The sequence below is a fragment of the Podarcis muralis genome, chromosome 7, assembly GCF_964188315.1.
Source record: "Podarcis muralis chromosome 7, rPodMur119.hap1.1, whole genome shotgun sequence".
In the NCBI taxonomy this organism is placed as follows: Eukaryota; Metazoa; Chordata; class Lepidosauria; order Squamata; family Lacertidae; genus Podarcis; species Podarcis muralis.
Genome location: NC_135661.1, coordinates 80,576,480 through 80,599,355, shown reverse-complemented (window position 1 = coordinate 80,599,355; position 22,876 = coordinate 80,576,480). Strand labels below are relative to the sequence as shown.

General features: G+C 53.0%; 1 protein-coding gene across 5 annotated transcripts in view; it reads left to right on the top strand.

Annotated features, from left to right (window-relative positions):
- CIC (capicua transcriptional repressor) overlaps positions 1-22,846 on the top strand; it is a 47,381-nt gene extending 24,535 nt beyond the window's left edge. For 2 of the 5 annotated variants that reach the window (XM_028742330.2, XM_028742331.2), the window contains exons 3-21: positions 3,411-3,560; positions 3,732-3,948; positions 4,295-4,424; positions 4,620-4,802; positions 5,412-5,571; positions 5,665-5,855; positions 6,271-6,490; positions 9,596-9,696; positions 10,219-11,488; positions 12,608-12,828; positions 13,932-14,098; positions 14,250-14,443; positions 14,590-14,859; positions 15,515-15,969; positions 16,622-16,893; positions 18,438-18,592; positions 19,458-19,589; positions 19,855-19,986; positions 21,497-22,846. In XM_028742330.2, coding sequence (XP_028598163.2) covers positions 3,411-3,560; positions 3,732-3,948; positions 4,295-4,424; positions 4,620-4,802; positions 5,412-5,571; positions 5,665-5,855; positions 6,271-6,490; positions 9,596-9,696; positions 10,219-11,488; positions 12,608-12,828; positions 13,932-14,098; positions 14,250-14,443; positions 14,590-14,859; positions 15,515-15,969; positions 16,622-16,893; positions 18,438-18,592; positions 19,458-19,589; positions 19,855-19,986; positions 21,497-21,846 — 4,970 coding nt within the window. In that variant the 3' untranslated portion in view covers positions 21,847-22,846. Of the gene's footprint in view, positions 1-3,410; positions 3,561-3,731; positions 3,949-4,294; positions 4,425-4,619; positions 4,803-5,411; positions 5,572-5,664; positions 5,856-6,270; positions 6,491-9,595; positions 9,697-10,218; positions 11,489-12,607; positions 12,829-13,931; positions 14,099-14,249; positions 14,444-14,589; positions 14,860-15,514; positions 15,970-16,621; positions 16,894-18,437; positions 18,593-19,457; positions 19,590-19,854; positions 19,987-21,496 lie in introns of those variants that run through there. The other 3 variants (XM_028742332.2, XM_077932193.1, XM_028742333.2) reach the window with 3 other exon arrangements.
- The last annotated feature ends 30 nt before the right edge of the window (positions 22,847-22,876 follow it).

Sequence of the window (22,876 nt, the reverse complement as noted above, 5' to 3'; positions counted from 1 at the left end):
CTTCGCCCCGCATGGGACTTTCTAAGGCGGCCCTCTGCCGTGGAGGGGAACTGGCTTGCTGACCCAGCGCGCACCCAAAGCTGCAGACTTCAGTGGGCCTGTTAAAGAGACCACCCCCCCACGCCTCCCTCCCCAGGGCAAGGGCAGGGGGAGAATGCTCTCCGGACTGGGCAGCTGAGAGACACGTGGTCCACCTGCCCTCAGGACAACGGCTCAACACGCCTTGGGATGTTCTCCACAGAAAGACCCCCGTCAGCGCTGCCCCCTCTGCCACACAGGGGGCTAGGCATGTTCGGTCAGTGAATTCTGGGTTGCAGAGTGGTAATTCTGAAAGGTGGATTTGTTTGCGTATGGAGACATGCAAGCACACCTTGGTCTTCTCTCGTACTCTCTTCATGCTGGAAAGATGGGTGATTTGGAAGATATAGTTGACCTGAAGCTGACCTTTAACCTTTCTTGTGTCGCAAGAGATTGAGGGTGTCTTCCATTTCATACTAAGATGACTGTAGAGGTGAAATCTGCAGGATGGAAGGGGGCGTGGGTTCCTTGATATTTCCATTTCTTTCACATAGTCCCCTTTTAAGTTCAGGAGGTCAGTTGGCTGCAGATGGGGAATGGTATTCGAAGTTTCCCTCTCCCCCTTCCGTGGCTACTATTTCTATTCCTTGTCTTAAGACCAGGAGCAAATGTTGGATATTTGAATTTGCAGTATTGTGTTTGGTGGTCCATTATGCTAGCAGCAGCTTGGCACCCAGGTGAACTTTTTCTTGGAGTTGGAGATGTTGCAAGTGACAGAACAGCAGCGTTTTTTTCAGCATTTCTGGATGCAGTGAAAAGACACAGCAGCCTGTGGTAAAGGTGGCAACCCTGGCTGAGTTTTGTCTGAAGCCCCTCCCTATGGGCACTCCTCCCCTCTCCTCCCCACCCCTTTATTAGCATCCTCTGTGGAAAGGTGATTGGAGAAAGATTCCATGTGTTGCTGTTTTCATGCTTTCAGTTCTTTTAATTTGCATGCCATGTCTTGCATCCATGCCAGCTCTGTGAACTTGCTTGCTTTGTCTCCACCTCTGTAGATGAGAAATCGAGGCTTAGTGGGCTTGCGGTTGGTTTATGACAAAATTGGAAACTGGATTTCTTGTCCTGTTCTCTGTGTTGGATACTGTGGGGGGGCATCTTGGGGGTCAGGGAAGGACGCGGGATGCCAGGATTCCACATGGTGCAGCTTCAGACAAGCACTGTGTCTATACTTTCTTCATCACGTGTGTTGTAGTTTTTCTCGATGGACAGTGGCTTCAATCTTGGAAGCTAGATCAGTAATCTTTACTTGGGGGTGGGTGGGAGGGGGCAGCCTCCAATCATGACATTTTAAGAGTCTTGTTGCTTTGCTGAGACCGGAGGGAGGGTCTTACTATTTCGTGCCCTTCCTTCTGCTGTCGCCCCCCTCCCTTCTCATCCTCCCCCTCCGCATAGGGATGTGGTCACCAGCCGGAGGACAGGAAGCCACTGAGCCAGCATTTCCCGGCACAGTCCAACCACGATGCGCTGAGTGCTTTTAATAATTGAGTTAACTTTACACGCAGGCACAGGAGCTATGTGACTGATCCATCAGGGGATGCAAAGGAAGGAAGAGAGAGAGAGGAATGATGGGAAAGGGGCTTAGCAGTGGGAATAGAACTATCCTTTTCTTTCTGGAAAGCAGAGCCAGCCAACCCCCCCCCCCCCCCGGTTCTATTATGATTTTAGCATTCTTCTTATCAAACAAGTACATCCTTATTTTTTTAAATCCCAAACCGCAAGTAAAATCCAAATAAAATCGAAAGCCCCCAGCCTGCAAAAGAATGATGAGCAATGCAGGAACATGGGAAACTTTATATACCAGGACAGATTACCGTGTTTGTCCATCTGGCTCAGCATTGCCTACTTTGGCTGGCAGCAGCACCCCAGGGTGCCTGGTAGAGGCATTTCCCAACCTGACCTTTTTAGCTGGGGATGCCGGGGATCAAACCTTTCGGCCTTCTGTGTATTATTCCACCAAAGTATAATCAAAGCTAAGTATGAATTGGTTTTCTGGTAGGTATGTTATTGCTTGTGGAGTGCTGAGCACTTAAGAACGCAGGTGACCCTGAGCAGCAGTTGCTTCACAGGGATGAGGGTAGCATAAAGTATGTTAGGTTGTGCTGTAAGTTTGTGGTGTTGTTTAGAATCAACACTACTTACTCCACAGAATTAAGCCTGAGGCATCTTTGTGCACAGGTGATTAGTGTGTAGTTTTCCAGTTATGCATGTCAGCTGTGTTTTGTTGAGGCTGTTCGTGGGATGGTGGTAGAGGTGGCACTAATTGTGTGTTTGATGCTGGAACAGAGAGCCCTGCTGCCGCCACTGTATGACTGAAGTTGATCTAGGCAGCCCTGCAATGTGTCCTGGGTTGTTTCCTGTAAAAAACAACAACACATGATGTGGTTTGTTGCAGTGGTGCAAGGCTCTGGTTTAGTCACACTGGTTTAGTTAAGCTGTAGTGGACACTGTGAGTCCACGTGACATAGAGCTGAGTGTCTCCTGTAGAGGTGTTTACACAATATTTTGGGCTTGCTGGTGTTGCGTATGCGGTTTGTTTTTTGGGTGCCATAGAATCAGGAAGTACAGATGCTGCAAATTTGATTGTGTGTGCACATGCGTACGCAAACACATGCAAGCCAGCTCAGGTCTCTCTCTCCTACGCAATAATAGCCTTTTCTTGGAACCCCAAGAAGGAAGTCTTGCTTAGCCTGATACAGGGGCAGCAGGAAGTGATGGGAGGGAGAGCCAGTGCAAGCAGATCACTTCCACCTTCAAGGAATAGCTTCTAATGGGGGGGGGGGCAGTGCTGATGTGTATAGACACTTCTTCCTAGGTGGGGAGGACCTTCTTCTCCTGAGGGCACAGCCCTGGGGTGCCGTTTGGTTTCCCTTGCCCCACACAGCCTGAGCTCCTGAGGATGCTCTCAAGCCCTCTGGCTGGGATGGAGCCAAGTAGCTTGGCTGCCCCAGCAAGCGTGGGAGTCTGAGTGAGCTGGGCCCCTCACCCCTTCCCTCCCCTTCCCCTCCTGCAGCTGTAAAATTCCTTTGCCTGGCTTCCAGCTGGGAAGGGCGGAGGAGGGGGGGTGTTGCTTCCTGGCAGGCAAAGGAGAAAATCTCTCCCACCCCCAGGGACCTAGAAGCTAGCGATAAGGCATGGCACAGATTGTGGCTGCTAGGACTCTGGACGGAAACACAACTAGGATGAGGCTGTTAGAGGTGTGCATGAGAGAGAAAGGGAACTGGAGGAAGGGAGACTTGGACTGATTCAACCCTGGAGTCTCCTATTCCCTTTATTTTACTTGCTGGTCTGAGCTGACTGTTGCAACACTTTCTTTCTTCTCCCGTTCCTTCCAGTGTGGACAAATGTGGAGCCACGGTCTGTGGCTGTATTCCCATGGCACTCCCTTGTGCCCTTCCTGGCTCCCAGCCAGCCCGATTCCTCCGTGCAGCCGACCGAAGGCCAGCAGCCTGTCAGCCACCCGTCTACATCCAATCAGAACAAAGGCAAGTGCGCAGGGCGGGGCGAGGGGAAGAAAGGGGGCAGGTGCAGAATTTCCACCTAGGCTTCCTGCTATGGGACAGGCCAGTAGGTAGGACCGGGCATGCGCGCAACTCCTTGCCCTCCTCCGCAAGAGCACATGGCTGTTCATTCTCACCCGAGGCTTTCCATTTCAGAACCTCCAGAATCAGCTGCCGTGGCCCATGAGCTCCCCAGCGTATCTTCCGGGGCCGAAGCAGGGAGGCCAAACACTTCGCACCCTGACAGCCCGACTCCAGTTTCCCAGCCATCAGCGGCGACTCCTGGAGGGAGCGGAGGGCCAGCCCAGCATGAAGACGACGTCCCAGGGCACTCGCGCCTGGACAGCGAGACAGAGAGTGATCATGACGATGCGTGAGTTCTGCTGCCTTCCGGGGCTGCTCCATCGTGCTTTGTTGCGGTTCTTCTCCCAACAGCCTTGCGAGGTCACAGCTCCCCCACCCTGCCTGACAGACAGCTGTTTTATAGCTGTGGGCGACTTGCGCAAGCTGTAAGTCCATGACAGAGGTGGGGCCACAGCACAGTGGAGCAGGGAATGTGCTGCTGGAAGGAGCGGCGTGAGGCAGTTGGGAGAGAACCCTAAAACAGAGAAGGAATGGGGAGCATGGTTAAGTTGAAGGAGGATGTCAGCAGACCTGGGTGAGGTGGCACTGCTGGGAATAGCTTGGAGAATATGTTGAAATTGGACCTCCTTCTGTAGGTTCCTGTCCGTTGTATCTTCTGAGATGCAACTCCCACTGCTGCCGGGCAAGCGTCGTACCCAGTCCTTGAGCGCTCTGCCCAAAGACCGAGATTCATCTTCCGAAAAGGATGGGCGCAGTCCTAACAAGGTGAGGGAACTTTTCTTGTCATCTCCTTCTCTCTCTCTCTCTCTCTCTCTCTCTCTCTCTCATATTCCTCAGCCTCCCTTCTCCTCATTCAGCTGTGGAATGCGCCACCAGTATTCAGAGTTCACCCTGGGTAAAATATAAGTTTAGTGGTGGCTTTGGTGCTCTTTGCATCCACACACACCTATTTTTTTGCAGAGAGAAAAAGATCACATCCGGCGGCCTATGAATGCTTTCATGATCTTCAGCAAGCGACACCGGGCCCTGGTGCACCAACGGCACCCCAACCAAGACAACCGTACCGTCAGCAAGATCCTAGGCGAGTGGTGGTACGCGCTGGGGCCCAAGGAGAAACAGAAGTACCACGACCTGGCCTTCCAGGTACAGCCTCCTAGGGAGCGTAACATGGAGAGCGAGTCGGGCGCCTTATCTGCAAGTGCTGTTGCCTCCCATTGTGCAACTAGCATGCCTGGCTTAGATCAGTGGCTTCTTTCATCCAGCATTCTGTCTCCCAAGAACGATGCTGTTAAGCAGGGCCTGATGGTGAAAGCCAGGGCTGTATGTATGTAACCTTTTCAGGAGTATAGAAAAGGTACGCAAGGTTGTATGGTTGCAGACCTGAGTTTCTGAAGAATATTTGCTTTCATGTACTTACAAAAGCAAGTCTCTGGTCTTTAGGTTGCCAAGATATGCTTGAAAAATTCGTAGCTAAAACCTAGTAAAATCTCAGAAGCAGCAGTTTTAAAGGGAACATGGATGCAGTGTCTTGCTTTGTTTCTTTTCCCAGTGTGTAGCAATGATGCATAATTTGCTCATTTTAGATGGGATTCAGATCTCCATTGCACAGAATTTTAACTTATGCGGCATGGAGTCCATGACAGTCATTCCCACTTTTTCCCCTCAGTAGCTGGTACATTGCCTAGGAATCTTTTCTTCATTTCTCTCCATTCTCAACTTTTCTCTCTCTCCCACCCCCCCAAAAAAACCCAGGTGAAGGAAGCCCATTTCAAAGCACACCCTGACTGGAAGTGGTGTAACAAAGATCGGAAGAAGTCTAGCTCAGATGTGAAGCCCTCGGGGCCCGGGGGATGCTCCAAGGAGACCCGAGAGCGCAGCATGTCTGAGACGGGTACCGCTGCTGTGCCAGGAGGTGAGTTCCTTTCATATCTCTCTTCCCCCTGCCCCCCCCCCCCGCTTTAAGGCTCTCTCCTTCTTGTCTTACCACTCTCTGCTTCCCCACCAGGCCCTTCCGAGATGCAGGTGCTGCTGGGGCCAGAGGGCAAGGCAGGCATGGTAGGATCCGGCCACGGCCATGGGGAGCGGATCCTGCCCTCGGCAGGGCCTGGCGCACAGCGCCCCCGGGCCTTCTCCCATAGTGGGGTGCACGGGATGGAGAGCGACCGTGACAGCCAGGTGCTGCAGGAGCTCAACCAGGTACGTTGGCACACTCTTGGGTTCTGGCGGCGAGGGGCGGGGCAGTAGGAAGTCATGGAGAATCTGGGCTTTGATCAATTCCAGGGGAATTGGGGCTTTGGGAAGGATAAGGGATTATTGCTTGCTGCAAACCCAGCTCACATGTGTGCACACACAAGAAAGAGTGCAAGAATGCAAGGCAAAGGCAGTGTCGCTCAGACACGTACCCTGACTTTGGAGCTTCTAAAGGGAGTTGCCTTTTCTGGCCTACACTAGTTCTGGGGCTTCCTTGTCGGTTCAGCTGTTGTTTTGCCACGCAGTTCCTTCATTCAGCTGAAGTCTGACCTGACAAAAATCCTTCAGGTCACAGATCAAGGATCACCTTGTTGCTCCTGGGAGATGCGAGGCTCTAACAGATGACACTATTCTGTTCCAGATGTGCTCAGGACAGTCTCTGTACGTCAGTGGGAAGGGGCAGTTCGGGGGGCTGGGCCCTTCGGGGTCCCCCTTTGCAACCCCAGGCGAAGGCCCCAGGCACTCCTTACACCTGCACCCCTCCCGTGCCTCCCGTTCTCAGCGCACAACCAGCGAGGACATGACCAGCGACGAGGAGCGAATGGTCATCTGCGAAGAGGAGGGTGATGACGACGTCATTGGTAAGGAGTCCCTGCCTAAAATGCTAGCACAACGCTTTTGCTTATCCCTGAACCACACGGAGCTCGGAGTATTTAAACTTGTTGCCCTAAATTCCTGCATGGCTGCCCCCCCATCCTAAAGCAAAGGGTGAGGAACAGTGCAAATACATTGGGGGTGAGGAAGATGACACATTAAATAAATGCTGAGGTTTCAAGAACTTGATGCAAACCATGAACTAATAGTTCAGCATTAAATTTAAGTTGAAAGCTGGAGGACTGATTTTCAGCAGTAAGACCTGCACTGTTTTGGAATAGGCTTGCTGGTCTTCTAACTGTTGCCCTCACATCTGCAGCAAGAATAGCGTGTGGTCCTGTATGGCCTTGGTGCTGCTCTTGTGCCATAAATATCAGTGTACCTATATTCTTACCTACCCACTGACCCAAATCTTGCCAAATCTGTTTGCCCCTGGCAGACTAGAAGGTTATTCAGCACTGTGTTATAGGCGCCCCTAGCTTGTTCTAGGGCATGACTTAAAGTTGCTTTCTGGGGCGGTGGGGGCCCAGTTTGTCGTCCTGCAAACCCAAATTCACGCAAATCCACCATGTGCCACACAAACTTTGTACTTAATCTGTTATCAAATGATGTTACATCTGGTAAAATTCAGTGAAACCAAGGAGGCAGGATGTTCTGCGTTTTCTGGGAGCTTGTAGAGGCGAAGAAGCTGGGCCCCCTAAGTTATCTTTGACTCTCACTTCTACAATGCTAAAGTTGATTGGGTGGGACTGGAAAGGCTGTGACCTCCATGGATTTAAGAAAGAGTTAGGTTTTTGTGAAATACCTTGTGATTTGCTGCACAGGTAATGCAGCACAAGGATGAAGAAATGGCTACTCTTCCATTATTGACTCTTTTTCTCTATGTATGCTGAGATTGTGGGCATGGAAAATGGTACTGGGAAATTAGTACTTGGGATTTAGCATCTTCAGAATTCTTTAAGTTTCTAACATTTAGGACTGCAAAGATGGGCTGGTGGACTATCTCCCAGACGCTGCCCTCTCAGAAGCTGAAAAGGTGGAGAAAGTTAGTAAGATCTCTAGGGCTTCAGTGCCTTGCACAACACTTTCTCCCTTTCCATGACTGGGAGAGAAGCAGAGTGAAAATATGCAAACCAAGTAAATATATGTGCTCGTTAGCATGATTTATGCAGATTGCAGAATAGTGTGACTGTCCTGAATGCCTGGATAGCTCAGTTGGCTAGAGTGTAGTGCTGATAATGCTAAGGTTTGCAGGTTTGATCCCGTATTCCTACTAGATGATCCTCAGGATCCCTTTGAACAATACAATTCTATGATTCCACCATGTTTTTCCCCTCCTCCCGATTTACACAGTCTTGCCAATAAAGAGGAACTTTAATTTACTTCAGTCAGAGTGCAACACCGACTGTTCTTTACCTGCAGTGACAAGCTGTGCTATTACACTGTAAGCTAAACAAATGTTCCCCGCTACCCAAACCGTTCAAATTTTATTAGCTCAAATAAATGAATGGAATTTCCTCTTCTAGACACAAACTCAATTCAGCAATGGAAGCAGCCACCTCTTTTTGAACAGTAGCTTTAGGCAAGCTGCTGTAATCACCAAATTGCACCACAGAAGGGAAGACAGAGGGATAAAACTCAAAACATTGGTGGCGGGAGGGGGTGCAAAGTGAGGGCAGAGGAGTGATGACGCCCCCCCCTTGGGGAGCGTGGAATCTCCTCCCAGGTGCCATTTCATATTGAAGTCTTCAGTCTTACTCCCATAACCACAATGGCTCAGACTTCCCCATTTATTAAAAAAAACCCCAGTGTTTTCTGTACCACGAGATCATCGTACCCTGCATTAGTTTATGTGGAATAAGCTGCTCTCAAACAAGCATCTGATTCCCTTGCACACAATCTGTCATATGGGATAGAATGCAGAGTGAGGCAGTTTGCTGTGCTGCTTTATTGAGACTGGATGTTCTCAGCAGTAGAGCCAAGTGACCTGCATGCAAAAGACCCCAGGCTTAATCATTGGCATTTCCAGGTAGACTCCTGCTTGGCACCCTGGAGAGCATCCGCCAGCCAGTTACTGCAGACAGTATTGAGGCAGATGAGGCCAGTGGTCTGATTCTGTATAACGTGTCTTCCTAATCCCTACTTTAGCCAAGAGGCATTTAGTACAGGAGTGGGATAGTGCAATTCTTGTTGCTGCTTGCTTTTTAGATTGTGAACGTACTGGTAGTGGTGCGTACTGGCATTAAAAGGTAACTAAGGGATGTGGGTGGCGCTGTGGGTTAAACCACAGAGCCTAGGACTTGCCAATCAGAAGGTCGGTGGTTCGAATCCCTGCGACGGGGTGTGCTCCCGTTGCTCAGTCCCTGCTCCTGCCAACCTAGCGGTTCGAAAGCACGTCAAAGTGCAAGTAGATAAATAGGTACTGCTCTGGCAGGAAGGTAAAGGGCATTTCCGTGCGCTGCTCTGGTTTGCCATAAGAGGCTTAGTCATGCTGGCCACATGACCCGGAAGCTGTATGCCAGCTCCCTCGGCCAATAAAGCGAGATGAGCACCGCAACCCCAGAGTCGGCCACGACTGGACCTAATGGTCAGGGGTCCCTTTTACCCCCTTTTTAATCTGCATTTAAATGCAATCTTGATTATTTACTGAACAAGATTCTCTGAATGCACCAGAATCCAGATTGCTCTGCTTCAAAGCTGGGCTGCGGGCAGGTAAAGAGATGGACATTTCTGCCTCTTGTTTTCCGTCCTCCGCAGTGTTTCGTTGTGCCCCGGTTCTTGGCCCACTACCAGCACCGCCTTTTCCTCCGATTACTCAGCTCCCTTCTGCACCCAGAGCACCCCTAATTTAGATCTCTTCCAGGGGACAGCAGCTATAATTTCTAACACACACACACCTTTCCCTGCAAAAAAATAGAAATAAACGCTCTGCATTTTGCCTGTACTTGCAGTAAGTGAATTTGCAGATTTGCAGTAATCCTATCTCTCTCGGATAAAAATCTCTGCCTCTCCAGGAGAGTTTTGGAGAGGGAGTGGGGGATGTTTGGAGGTGGTCAGGTGTCTTGCTGACTCATGCTTCTGCCCTCTTACAGCTGAGGATGGGTTCAACCCTGCTGATGTTGACCTCAAATGCAAGGAACGAGTGACGGACAGCGACAGCGAGGGTTCCTTGGGGGATGAATCCGACAACAAGGTGAGTAGGCTGGAAGTAAAGGAATAAGGGTGCAACTATAAGCCTTGCAACATAAAGAGGTTGTGGCAACGAGAGAGGAATCTTTGCTTTGTGGGGGTCTGGCAGTGGGATGCTTCAGAGTGTTCAAAGCACCGCACGCGTCTTCCTTGCGGCAAGCTAAACTCCTGGCTTTTGGCATGTCGTCTTTAGAGGTTTTGAATTAACGTTTTGTGTTGAGATGAGCAAACACAAGCACAGTCCTTTGCAGGGAAGGGACTGGAGGGGGACTTTGCAAGAGAGGGGGACTTTGCTGCCCTCTTGGCAGAAGTGAGATTCGAAATGCGAACTGTCCTGGTTCAGAACTCATTCCTGTTTTGGGACTTAGAATTGTAGAGTTGCAAGGGGTTCCGATGGTCATCTAGTCCAACCCGCTGCTATGTAGGACTGGCGATGCTGTAAGGAAGAGTATGAAAGCAGCTCTGTGGAGGAGATAGCTCCCGGGCGTTCCGGCAGCCTCCTAACCCTTTCCCCATCTGCTCGCAGGACTTTGGGCGCAAGCTCTTCTCCCCGGTGATCCGCTCGGCTGCGCTGCCTCCTTCCTCCGGTGCCTTCGCCCCCTGCCGCCCGCCGCCCCCTCTGGACTTGGAGCCACCCCCGCCTCCCCACAGCCTCGACCAGCAGCCCCCTCCCAAGACGTACGGCTCCTTCCAGCTGGCACCCAGCACCTTCAAGGCCCAAGAATCCCGAGGAGGGGTCCGCCCTCACAACACCCCAGCCAAGCGCCTGGAGCCGCGCTTCGAATCGGCGGCGGCCACTTACCGGCGGAAGCGGGCAGAGAGTGCTGGAGGGGGCTCCCAGGCGGCAGCCACGGAGTCTGGGGTGGCCCCCCTGGCCGCCCCTACTCACTCGGTCATCTCTCCGCCTGGCGGAATGTTTCAGGCCGTGGTGCTCTCCGATTCCGCCCGCTTGTCCTCGGGCACCGTGCTGGTGACCGCCCCGTCCATGAGCGCCCCGAATGTGGGAGTGATCGGCTACAGCGGCGCGCCCAGCCTGGTCCGCACGGCCTCCACCGTCGTCACCAACGTGGTCAAGCCGGTTAGCAGCACCCCGGTGCCCATCGCCAGCAAGCCCTTCCCGCGCGGGTCAGGGGAGGGGCTCCCGCTGCTCAGCCCCCCTCCCTCGGACGGGGCCGCGAAGGCGGAAGGGATTTCTGTGGGGCGCCTCGGCCTCCTCTACGCCGACAAGAAGACTCAGCCGCCCTCGGCGATGCCCGGGATCCAAGCCACGTCGCCTCACCTTGTAGCTGGCCCTCTCATTGGGCAAGGCTTGACCGCTGTGGGGAAGGGGCCTGCCAACCAGGGCAGCGTGGTGACCAACCTCCTTGTGGGAGCTCAAGGCTACGGGCAAGCGGGCAGCGCGGGAGGGGCTGCCGTTCCGGTGACTGTCTTGCCCCCCGGCGCCATTGCACAGCAGCCCTCGGTGCAGTTCATCACGCAGAATCCGCCTGGGCCCGGGCAGAACGGCCCAGTGCCGCTCAGCATCCTGCAGCCTCAGGGCATCCTCTCAGGGGCAGCGGGCAAGGCGGGCGGCATCACTCAGGTGCAGTACATCCTGCCCACCTTGCCTCAGCAGCTGCAGGTGGCCGGGGGAAAGGTGCCGGCGGGAGCGGGTGCTCCTGGAGCTGCCAGCATCCATTTCACTCTTCCGCCAGCCAATGGGAAGGTGATCGCCACACCCCAAGCCATCCCCATCATCCAGCCTGCTCCAGGAAGCGGCAACAGCAATGTCACCGTCATGTCCTCAGCACCCAAAGGTAAGGGCATGGGCCTTTTTGCTTGATAAGCCCTCCGTACCAATATTTAATTTAATTTAATTGCATCATATCATATCAGAGGCTTAGACCTCACCCTGCCTAGTCTCTCTGTAATTCCTAAGACTGATTGAGAATGCTTCCTGGCTAGTTCATCCATGCTCCATGATGAAGTGCAGAAAGAGATTCATTTTCATTTATGGATCTCTCATCCCTGGAGGGTCACCGCGCCCCAAAGCATTACACATTTTAGAAGCGCCAGGTTCCAGCCGTTTTTAATACATGAAGGGGTTTTTACCTGAATCTCCTGCCGCCTCTGTGTTAACGGAGCTCACCTACCTGTTAGTGGTGACGGTGTGGGTCACCGTTTTGTACGGCAGAGTTCACTTCTGGTCCCTGGGCAAGCAAGAGGAGGCCGGCCGACAAGAATATGCACATTGGCTCTCCCTGGTGTAAAAGAGCCAAGAAGAGCCGTGCTGCGTTGGGCCAGGGCCCTATCTAGTCCAGTACCCCATTTTCCATGGCTGGCAAGAGCCATGTGCCTTTGGGGAGCCCACAGTGCAAGGCATGAGGTCAGTTGGCCTCTCCAGAAACATGTGTAGTATGTGGCCATCACAGCTAGTAGCCCCTGATAGCCTTTGCCCTCCATGAATTTGTCTAACCCCCTCCCCCAACTGCTGCCCTTTAAAGATTACAGTGAAGGTGCCTGCCTGATGCCAGCAGGCAGGGAGCTCCACCGTATGGGTGCTGCCACCCTGGAACATTTGATTCCTTGCAAATGGGAAGCAAGCATTACGTGGCCTCTGTCACGGTGCCAGTTCTGTGGATCAAAGTGGTTGGGCGGCCACATACAGGGTAAGGTGATCTTGCAGGAAAACAGTAGAATTACGTAATCCTTGATCGATCTTCCAAACTTGAGAAGCCCCAAACGTAGCTTTCCTCCTAGGGAGAGGTGCTTTTGTCCTCCCGATAGTTGCCCTGTCCTGTGCCTTTCCCAGGTCCTCAACATCCTTTATGAGATGTGGTACCTTGGTAGCTCCACTCAGATGCTGGGCTTTTTGACATCCGCAAACTGACCTCGTTGTGTGCGCCTCTCTTCTCTCTCGCTCTCTCCCCCCCCAGTTCAGTCAGTGTCTCCAGTTCAAGCTCCATCTCCCGGCACTTCAACCCACCTCGTGTCTGGGCAGGTGGTGCCCCCTGCTGGGCTCCAGGTACAAGGCAAGGTCCTGGTGCCCATGGCACCCCCACAGGTGACGGTGCGCACCTCCACTGCCACCCAGCTGCCTCTGGTGACCCCACCTTTCCCCGTCCCGGTGCAGAACGGGAGCCAGCCAGCCAGCAAGGTTAGTTAATTGGGGGGGGGAGGGGGCTGTACTGGGTACCTTATGCGATGGGTGAAGGTGGTGCTATCTGCTAATTGTGAATACTACGCTTGGCATAAATGCTGCAGGACTGTCTTATAATAATAATAATAATAATAATAATAATAATAATAATAATAATAGTGGTAGTAGTGGTAGTAGTTGTTGTTCTGGCGGCTGCTATTCTTACTTTCTTCCACAAAGGGTGGGTAGGTGGTCAGTTCATGGAGCAGTAGATAAGCCTAGGGATGGGGGTTTGAAATTACCTCCACGTAGGAGTCTTTCTTCCCTGTCCTCTGCATATCCTACTTAGGTCACCCTCTGGGTTTCAAAGTCCAGGTACTTCGCTTGAACCGCAAGGTCTTTAATTCATGGCATGTAAAAAACAAACAAACCCCAAACTTTCTATAACCTGCCAAGATACCTTTGGCTAGTACAGTTCTTTCATTTGTTTTTGACACTTGTATTCCCCCTTTTCCTTGGCAAGTAATGTAATCAAGTTTCTTTGAGTATATTGTTAACGTAGTACAACATGGGGAGGAGAGCAGAGCCTCTTAACGTTGTGTAGCAATGCTTAATTCAGTCGCTCATTCTATAAGTAAAGCAAAGAAAAACTCAACCCAGCTGAACGATGGCACTCTGCTGTAGGGCCACAGGCATCCTGCGAAACTGGAGGATTGAAACTTTGGTACAGGATGCGTTGCTTCAACTGGAATGCTGAGAAAACTCTGCTTTAATCTCTTTCTTTCTGGACAAGGATTTCAGGATTGTGGGGAGGGACTTTAAAAATGAAGGAGAGATAAAACTAGAAGGCGATTGGTGGGCCCAGACGGTTTCTTCCTCACAGCTCCCTGTCTCTACTGATCACAGGCTGCAGTTCCCACTCACACTTCAATGCTCCTTCCTCTTTTCCAGTTAGGGCACCTAAGGCAGCATAGGTTACATGATTACTGTTCCTACTACTGCAGATGTTGAATTCTGACAAATCAGACCTGAATGGCATGTGGAAACAGTGTTTTCATGATGTTGGTTGACAGCTCTGATTGACAGGTCTGCCTGGCCGCCCCATCTTTCTGCTTTTCCAGATCATCCAGCTCACCCCGGTGCCCGTGGTTCAGCCCCAGCCTTCCTCTCAAAGCAACGCCACCTTGGTTCCACCCCTTAGCCCAGCTGCTCTCCAAGGCACTGTGGCCACTGCCGTCATGGGCTCCCCGAGCCAAACCCAGAAAGTCCTCTTGCCCTCCTCCACCAGGTACAGACCCACCCCCCTACTGATTGGCTATGCCAGATCCTGGGGGCACCCTGCCTGGGGGGTTGGGAAGGTGGCAGGGGCGCGATCTTGTTCATTTCAGCATCAGCCACCTCCTCTGCTATAACACTCTCCCCCCTCTCTCTGCCCCCAGGATCACCTATGTGCAGTCAACAGCCGGGCACCCCCTCTCCCTGGGCACCTCGGCCTCCCACACACAGTCCAGCGCCCCCCCGGCCACACCTGCCACGACCTACGTTCAGTCCTCAGTGGGCCCTGCCCCCATGGCACTGGGTTTCACAGCCATTGGGCCGAATGGGCAGGCCATAGTGCAGCCGCTGCTCTCAGGTAAGGTTGGCAAGGTGGCTGGGGTGGGGGGTCGATGAGGCCAGGCTGGACGGATGCGCTTGGCAAGGGGCATGGAGGCAACGAGAGATGGCGCCAAGGGTCGACTGGCTTGCCTCTGATTCCACTGCCCGTTCTGCTTCCTGCAGGTCAGAACCCTCTGCTGGCTCCAGGGCAAGTGGTGTCCCCACTGCAGAGCCCCCAGCTCCCGGCGTCCTGTGCTGGACAAGGGCAGGTCATCACTGCCATCTACCCCAGCCCCACGGGGACCAGTCCTGCTCAGCCCACCAGCCACGGCGTGGTCTACACGGTGGCAGCCACAAGCACCGTCACAGTCTCCTCTCCCACAGCCATCCTGCCCAAGGGGGGCAGCAACACTCAGAGCCCAGGGGGCCCCAGCCAGGGCCTGATTTCCACAGGTACGGGATGGGTGGGTGGGTAACAGCCCAGAGGGAGGAAACTGAGAAGTAGGGGAGGCAGCCAGGGAGGACACTGGGCTAAAAGAAACAAATTGTACACCTAGGCTGCAGTTTGTAATCCCCGCAAATGTTGGCCATCGCTTTGCATCATTAGAAGTCCATAAGGAGTAGAAATCTTGCTCTTTTTAAAAAAATTTGCATTCCACTATAGTTCATTCCATTATAGTTGAATGTATGAAAAAGAATATAACACAAAACTGCACAATAATAGCATGACAACAGAAAAAGTATAACGAGAAAGATTGGAAGTTTTTTGCAAAAAAAAAATTTTTATCTGATAGCTATAATGTCAGATAAATCTTTGGTCTTTTTTCCTTTTAACATTTTTTTTGTCTTTGTTTCAAAATTTTCCTTTCTTCCCTTTTCTTTTCTTTTTTTGTATTTAAATCTGAAATACTTACCTTCGTTGTCTGTTTGTATCTTTGTATTTTAAACCAATAAAGATTTTTTTTTTTAAAGTGTGCGGGGCACCCCTGCTTGGCAGCACTATGTTCCTGTGGTGCTGGATCTGCTCGGATCCTGGGCTTTCTTTCGCTTTTGGGCGTTTCTGACTTGACTCTAACCAGCTTCGTTTCCCCACCTCCCTCCTACTCAGCTACCCCTGCCGCTCCTCAAACGGTTCCCCGACCTCAGCGGCCGCCGCTCAAGCCCCTCCAGAAGGTGAAGGCCACGATCGCCAGCATCCCGGTCGGCTCTTACGAATCCTCCCCCTCGCCGGGTCCGGCCCGGCCCCCCGTAGGGCAGCAGCAGGAGCCCGGAGGGTCGCGATGCCACCGGGAGGCCGAAGCCGCGGGAGAAGCCCGGACTTTGCGGGAGGCGGGGCCCCAGGAGCCGCCTCTTTCCCCCGTGTGCCGGGGCAGCGAACAGAACCCCCCGCCCAAAGCCCAGGATCTGAAGCGGGAGTCCTGGGAGCCGGTGTCGCCCCCGTCTCCCCAGCAACCGCAGGTCACAGAGGCGGCGCCGGCGGAAATCTGGAGCCAGCGGGAGGCAGGAGCCGGAGAAGAGAGGGCGGTCCGTGACCCTCCACTGGGCAGCAAAGGGACTGAGACGGTAAGAAGGAGACAGGAGGCCTTTGCTCAACCTGTGCTTCCAGCACTTGGAAATTGCGCAACCGTCTTTGCCAACCCAGCCCCCACCCCCCCAACATTTCACTAGGGCAGGCGGAAACTGGAAAAGTCTTCCACAAAGTCTCCAGCAGAAGCTCCAATGAGATGGTTCTGCGTCACGGGAGCACAGCCACTGAGAATGCCTCTCTCTGTGCCAGCCTTGTACAACATGCACTCCCTGTCCCCGTCCCCCCCAGCCAATGTTTTGGCCTACAATTCCCATCAGCCCCAGGAAGCACAGCTGTAGGAATACAGCTACATGTCCCTGGAGATTCCCCCAAGCTGCAGCCTGAGCATCTCCTGGAGACTTTGGAAGATCTTCCCAGTTTTCACCTGCTTTCACCCAGTTTAAAGCTCACGAAATCTTACAGGGTTTTGAACATCGGGATTGAGGCTTCTGGGCTGTGTATTTATATAATAACCTCCCGCACATAATCATCTTGCCTTGCGAAGCAAGCGAGAGGGTCTCCCCGCTAGTAGTTCACCTCCCCATTTGCCAGCCTTGCTGATCTGCCTCCATGTTGGCCCGCCCTCCTTCTGAATGCCTCTTCCCAGCCGCTCTCTGGTGGTAAACACCCTACTCCTTTCTTCCCCAGGCCCTCAAGTTCTCCACTTCCCCGGACTGGAGAACGGCCGGTGCTGAGGGCCGCGGCGAAGTGTCTGCCCCATCCGCAGGCCCGCTGACTTCCTCGCTCAGTCCTGGCCCTTCGAGCTCCACGGAGGCCCCTAGAGGAGCCCCCTCGACCCTTGCTCCAGCGGCAGCAGCCTCCACATCCGAGGCAGGGCCCGAGCAGAAGGAGGTTCCCGTGGGGAAGAAAGTCAAGGTCCGGCCTCCGCCGCTGAAGAAAACCTTCGACTCTGTCGACAAGTGAGTGATTGGGGAGCTGCAGGAATGGGTTGCCAAAGACCTAAAGCACAGGCAGCTGCTATATGCAGAGTCAGATTATTAGGTCCAACCAGCTCAGAGTGGTCTGCACTGATTGGCAGTGGCTGTCTGGGGTTTCAGGCAGGGAGTCTTTCCCTGGAGATGTTGAACCCCAGGACCTTTTGCATGCAAAGCGGATGCTCTATCCCCAAGTTACATCCCTTCCCCAGGAGTTAGGTTTTGCAAAGTGTGTTCCGGGGTATCTGGAGTTCTTCATCAGGAGTTGCCGAACTCCCCCCTCCTACCCCTCAAAGGCAGCTTGCTTGCTGATACCATAATAATAATAATAATAATAATAATAATAATAATAATGATGATGATGATAATTTTATTATTCACATGCCAGTTGGCCGTTCATGCTGGTTGTATTTATATTATATGTATTATCACATGGTTCTCCTAGAGTCATAGAACTGTAGAGTGGGAAGGGGAACCCTGGGGGTCATCTAGTCCAACCCCTTGCAGTGCAGGAATCTACGCTGAAGCATCCATGAGAGATGGCCATCCAACCTCTGCTTTAAAACCTCCAAGGGGTCCATAACCTCCTGAGGGAGAGACCGTTCCACTGTCAAATAGCTCTTAATGTCAGAAAGTTCTTCCTGATGTTTAGTTGGAATCTCCTTTCCTTTAACTTGAAGCCATGGGTTCAGGTCCTACCCTCTAGAGCAGGAGAAAATAGGCTTGCTCCATCCTCCATGTGACAACCCTTGAGATATCTGAAGGTGGCTCCTCTCCCAGTTAGAGCTTCCCAACATGTCTGTGATCTAGACGAGGCTGAGAGTGAGTCCCTGGCCCAAGGCCACCCAGTGAGCTTCATGGCTGAGTGGAGAGTTGAGATTTGTTCTCCCAGATGTTCTGTCCCTGCAGTGACATGGAGCCAAGGGAGGTTCCGTGGCAGTGCATTCTAATGTGCAAAGAACTCTGTGCAGCTAGGAAGCTTGGGAAGCTGCAGGTGCCAGGGGGGAGTTGAGCTTGGTTTGGCACCCACCGGACTTCGCCGGAAGGGCTGGAGCTACCGACCATGTGCCTGGGCTGAATGTGTGAAGGCTGCTTTCCATGTCACTCTTTTCTACACAGCTGTTGATGCTTGTGCCGAACTAACAGCCTAATTCCAGAAAAGGCGCATGCCTCCATAATGTGCAAATAAGTGTGCAAAGTGCCCTGTTTTGGTCTGAGCTCACATGTTGGTAAGAAAGTACGTGCCAGCGTTATATCCTGCAGAAACACACACGTTGGTTAGCACTCTCTTGGGAACGGGCGGTGTTGCAAGTTAAATTCACAGGTGAAGGCGGCCTTTTCCGTAGACAAGGTTTTCCACAAAGGCTTGCCACTGGTGGTGGTGGGACCCTGGAGGAAAGCACTGGCCTTTTGAGGAGCAAAGCACGAGGAGGCTGCTAGGTTGGGGGGGCAGCGTGTGTGTTGGGGGGGGATGTTCTGCGGGAGCCCCTGACTGCACGGTGTGACCCACACCCTGTCCCCTTCCCCAGCAGGGTTCTGTCGGAGGTGGATTTTGAGGAGCGCTTTGCTGAGCTGCCTGAATTCAAGCCCGAGGAGGTGCTGCCCTCGCCCACCCTGCAGTCGCTTGCCACCTCGCCCCGCGCCATCCTCGGCAGCTACCGGAAGAAGCGCAAGAACTCCACCGGTAAGGAGCAGGGCAGGGCCAGGAATAGCCTTTGGTGCTAGCGGCTGCTGGGCATTGCAAGTCCAAGGCAACAGAGAGGACAAACATGGAGGAGCAGATGAGAACGGCAGACATAGATATTGTCAGGGGCTGGACGGAGGAGGAATGGTGGTGCCGCTCCCCACACTTCTCATGAACCTTCCTGAGAACAGGAGGACAGTATAGACTTAGAGCAGTGGTTTGCAGAAGGACATAGTTCAGAGAATGTAGAGGTGAAAAGCTGGGCAATATTGGAAGAGGAAGTAGATGCACCGGGGGAGAGACAGATGACAGTGTCTTTGGAGAGCATTCCTGAGTCTCCCTCCCCCAGGACTAGGCGTGCAGTGAGAGTAGCCGAACAGAAAGCTCAAGAGACAGAAGCCCAGGCCAACTGGTGCAGGGATGACGTAAGATAAGAGTGAGGAAGGGGGTGGGACTTGGAGCAATGCCATTATAGGGAAGACTGCATTCCTTCATCATTCTGTGAATTATTGAATAAATTGCTTGGTAAGAACTCGTTTCTCAATTCTGGGCTGCCACCGTGGGAGGGATCCGATTCCCCGAAGCCTGACAGATATGGAGGACGGGGTATCATCTGTTCTGTGGAGAGTCTCCAGCCAGGACAGGTTTCCCCAGGAGGTTACTGGAGTCGAAAAGCAATGTGGGATATCCGCCCCTTTCACATTTCTGGGATAAGGTGGGAAAGGAAGCGTAACTTGTGCTTCCTATTTTCAAGCTCTCCCGTAATTCTGCATCCTTGGGTTTAATTTGGTGCAGATTTTTGCGGGGCAGAGCTTTCCCCTTCCCTGACTTGGTAACACGACTTGTGTGCTGGTGTCCCTTTCAGACCTGGACTCCTCTACGGAGGACCCCATCTCCCCCAAGCGGAAGATCCGGCGCCGCTCCAGCTGCAGTTCGGAGCCCAACACTCCCAAGAGTGCCAAGTGCGAAGGAGACATCTTCACCTTTGACAAAACCGGTGAGTAAGGTTGGAGGGCGGGGGGGATGATTGGGGAGAAAAGGTGGCAGTGGAGGAGAGGCCACCTGAGCCTCAAGCAGCACTGAAAGGGTCCAGAAATACCCCCAAGCTGTGTACCTGCTTCTTCAGAGGGAGGGTGACCCCATTCAGAGCAGGCAACCTCCCAACTATCCGCTAGCAAACCACCCACTAAAATTTAGCCACCCCAAACTTTCTAAAGAGGCATTTTGGCTCCAGGTGCATCATAGATCCTTTCTCAATTTAGGCACAGACACGGAAGACGTACTTGGGGAGCTGGAATATGAGAAGGTGCCGTACTCCTCACTCCGACGTACCTTGGACCAGAGGAGGGCTCTGGTCATGCAGCTCTTCCAGGATCACGGCTTCTTCCCTTCAGGTAAGGAGGAAGCTCAACCTGGCTGACATTGTCCTTGGGGGAGCAGAAGTTTGGACTTTCCTTTTCCTGCAGGGCATTCATCTCCCTGCCCCCGCCCTTGGACCCTTCCTCCACTGCAAGAAAAACGACTGTAGTTTTTGGGTTTCAACTGAGCAGCCATTTTAGGGTCCACCAGACAGTCGTGGAAATGTAATCAAGAGCAGCTTTCCTCGTCTGGCGGGTTTTTTTGGATTCCCGGCTCTCACCAGCCCCAACCACCACGGCCAGTAGCTGGGGATGATGGAAGTTGTAGTCCCAGCAGCTGCTGGAGGGCAGCAGGTTAGGAAAGACTGACGTAGAACAACTCTGTGTCGCCCTCCTACTATCTGAATGGCAGCTTTCAGTTTGGAACAGGAACTGAGACTGACTGTACCCCACTAGGCTTCTTCTGTACCGTGGTACCTCTAGATACGAACGGGAATCCGTTCCGGAGCCCCGTTTGCATCTAGAGGTAAACGTAACTAGTGATGGTGCGTCTGCGCACATGCGCGTCGCTTTTCGTCGCGTCTACGCATTTGCGTGACGTCATTTTGAGCGCATGCGCAAGCGGCAAAACCCGGAAGTAACGCACTCCGTTACTTCCGGGTTGCCGAGGAGCACAACTCAAACACACTCAACTCAAAGCATATTTAACCCGAGGTATGACTATATATTTTTTGGCTTTGCTGGCGGGTGGGGTGTATGCTCCAGGTTCTTCACATTGTTAAAGCACTGCCTAGGGAAGAGTTTCTGTATTTGTTCTATTAAAAAGGGTGGCTGCATCTCTGTAGAGGAATCACACTTCATTCATTCATTCATTCATTCATTCATTCATCCCATCCATCCATTCATATACCCCGCCTTTGAAAAAACAACAATTATTTTAAAAATTGAACATTAATAGAATTAAATCTATCCATCTATGAAAAAGATATAAAAACCATACAAATAAAAACAGCATAGCACCAGCCCTTTCATTAAAAGCACTCAGTTCCCCAAAGCCTGTTGGAACAAGTGTGTGGAGGGGGAGCCAGTCTAACTTCACTAGGGAGGGAGTTGCAAAGTCTGGCAGCAGCCACCGAGGCAGCCATTTCCCGCATCTCTACCAAGAGTGCCTCTGAGGGTGGTGGGACTTGAGAGAAGGGCCTCCCCTGAAAATCTCAAAACCAGGGAAGGTTCATATGAGGGAATACGCTCCATAGAATTGTATGGTTGGAAGGGACCACAAGGATCATCTAGTCCAGCCCCCTGAGATGCAGGAATCTTTGCCCAATGTGGGGCTTCAACCCATGACCCTAGCGTTCAAAACATTTCAGAGAGTACTGTAATATTCCTTAGTCTTTCTCTCTATGTTTTGTGGCCTAGTTCAGTTCTCTGCATTAGTCTGTAGGCTTTCTTCGCACCCCCCTTTTTATACCCAGCCGTTCTCCTCCGCCCCATCCTCCTTGCTGCGGCACTCACCACCTTTCCTCCCTCCCTTCCTCTTTGGCAGCCCAAGCCACCGCGGCTTTCCAGGCCCGCTACTCCGACATATTCCCCACCAAGGTCTGCTTGCAGCTCAAGATCCGGGAAGTGCGGCAGAAGATCATGCAGGCGGCCACCCCGACGGAGCAGGCCCCGAGCACGCCGGAGCCCGGAGGCCCCGCCAGCCAGGGCGGCGCTGCGGAAGCGGGGCAGCCTCTGGAGCTGACCATGGCGCAGGACTGTGCGCAAGGAGCAGAGGCCACCTCTGCCGCCACCGCCACAACTGCCCCCCTTCCTACCACAGCTGCCAGTTGGGACTGTAACCAGCAGTCTTCCCCAGGAGGCAGCGGCAGCGGAGGCAACACCAGCAGCAGATGAACAACCGTGAGCAGAGAGAAACAGCCTTGTGGAAAAGAAGTGGGGGGGGGATATTGGAGCTTCCTCCCCCCCCCCTCACCCGCTGCCATCTCCGTTCGTCCCTCCTGCCCTCCTTCCCTTGCTAAGTGCTTCCCCCATTTTCTGTGCCCCTGCTCAGGGACTGGAAGCGGGGAGGCAGCTGTCCTTCCTATGCAGACTCTTCCCCTTTCTTCTTGCACTCCTCTCCAGCCAGTCTGCTCCGAGAGGGAGGGGCTCTGGACTGCTGCCAGCCCCTTCGCTTCCCCCTCCACCCCAGGACTCGAGTGGTGGTGCTGAAAAACCATTCCAGGACACACAGGCCTTGCTCTCTCTCTCAATGCAGCGGAGACCGGCGACGGGGCCGAGTTGGGGGACAGTTTTACAAAGGGCCTTGAGCGATGGACCCGTGCGAAGGGTCGGGTTCCAATTTCAAGGCCCCTCTCCGCCCTTTTAATAATGTTAAATATTTTGAGAACCCACATATTCGTTGCTTTTGTGTCCGTAACTTGGGGTGGAGGGGAGAGTCTTTCCCCAGACACACACACACACATACACACAGCTGCAGGGGGTCGGGCGGGGAGTTTGCGGCCTCGAGTTCTGGACAGGTTATTGCTTCGGTCGCCGGAGGCGAAGGAAGAAGAAAGCACACCCAGACCGCTGCCGGGATCAGTTGATTATGACGCCCGCTTCTCTTGACCAGTCAAGGCTCTGCGTTGGCAACGAGGAGGGAAGAGGGCGCTATTTGCGGTAGAGACTGCATACAGACCAGCCTACGTCTGGACAGGAGGTGGAGAGGGGTTTCTGCGAGTGAGGGGCTGACCCAGCACTCGAAGCAAGAGAGAGCAGGTGTGGGTAGCTGGGGGGGCTCCCCCCCCCAAGCGTGAGTGCCCTGGCGGCCCCACGTCACATGTTGACCATGTGTGTAACCCCTTCTGTATTGGGGTGCTCCCACCTCACATGCTATTAAAGCTCTTTAACAATCCGTTCAGTCGTGGAGTTTTAGTTGCACACA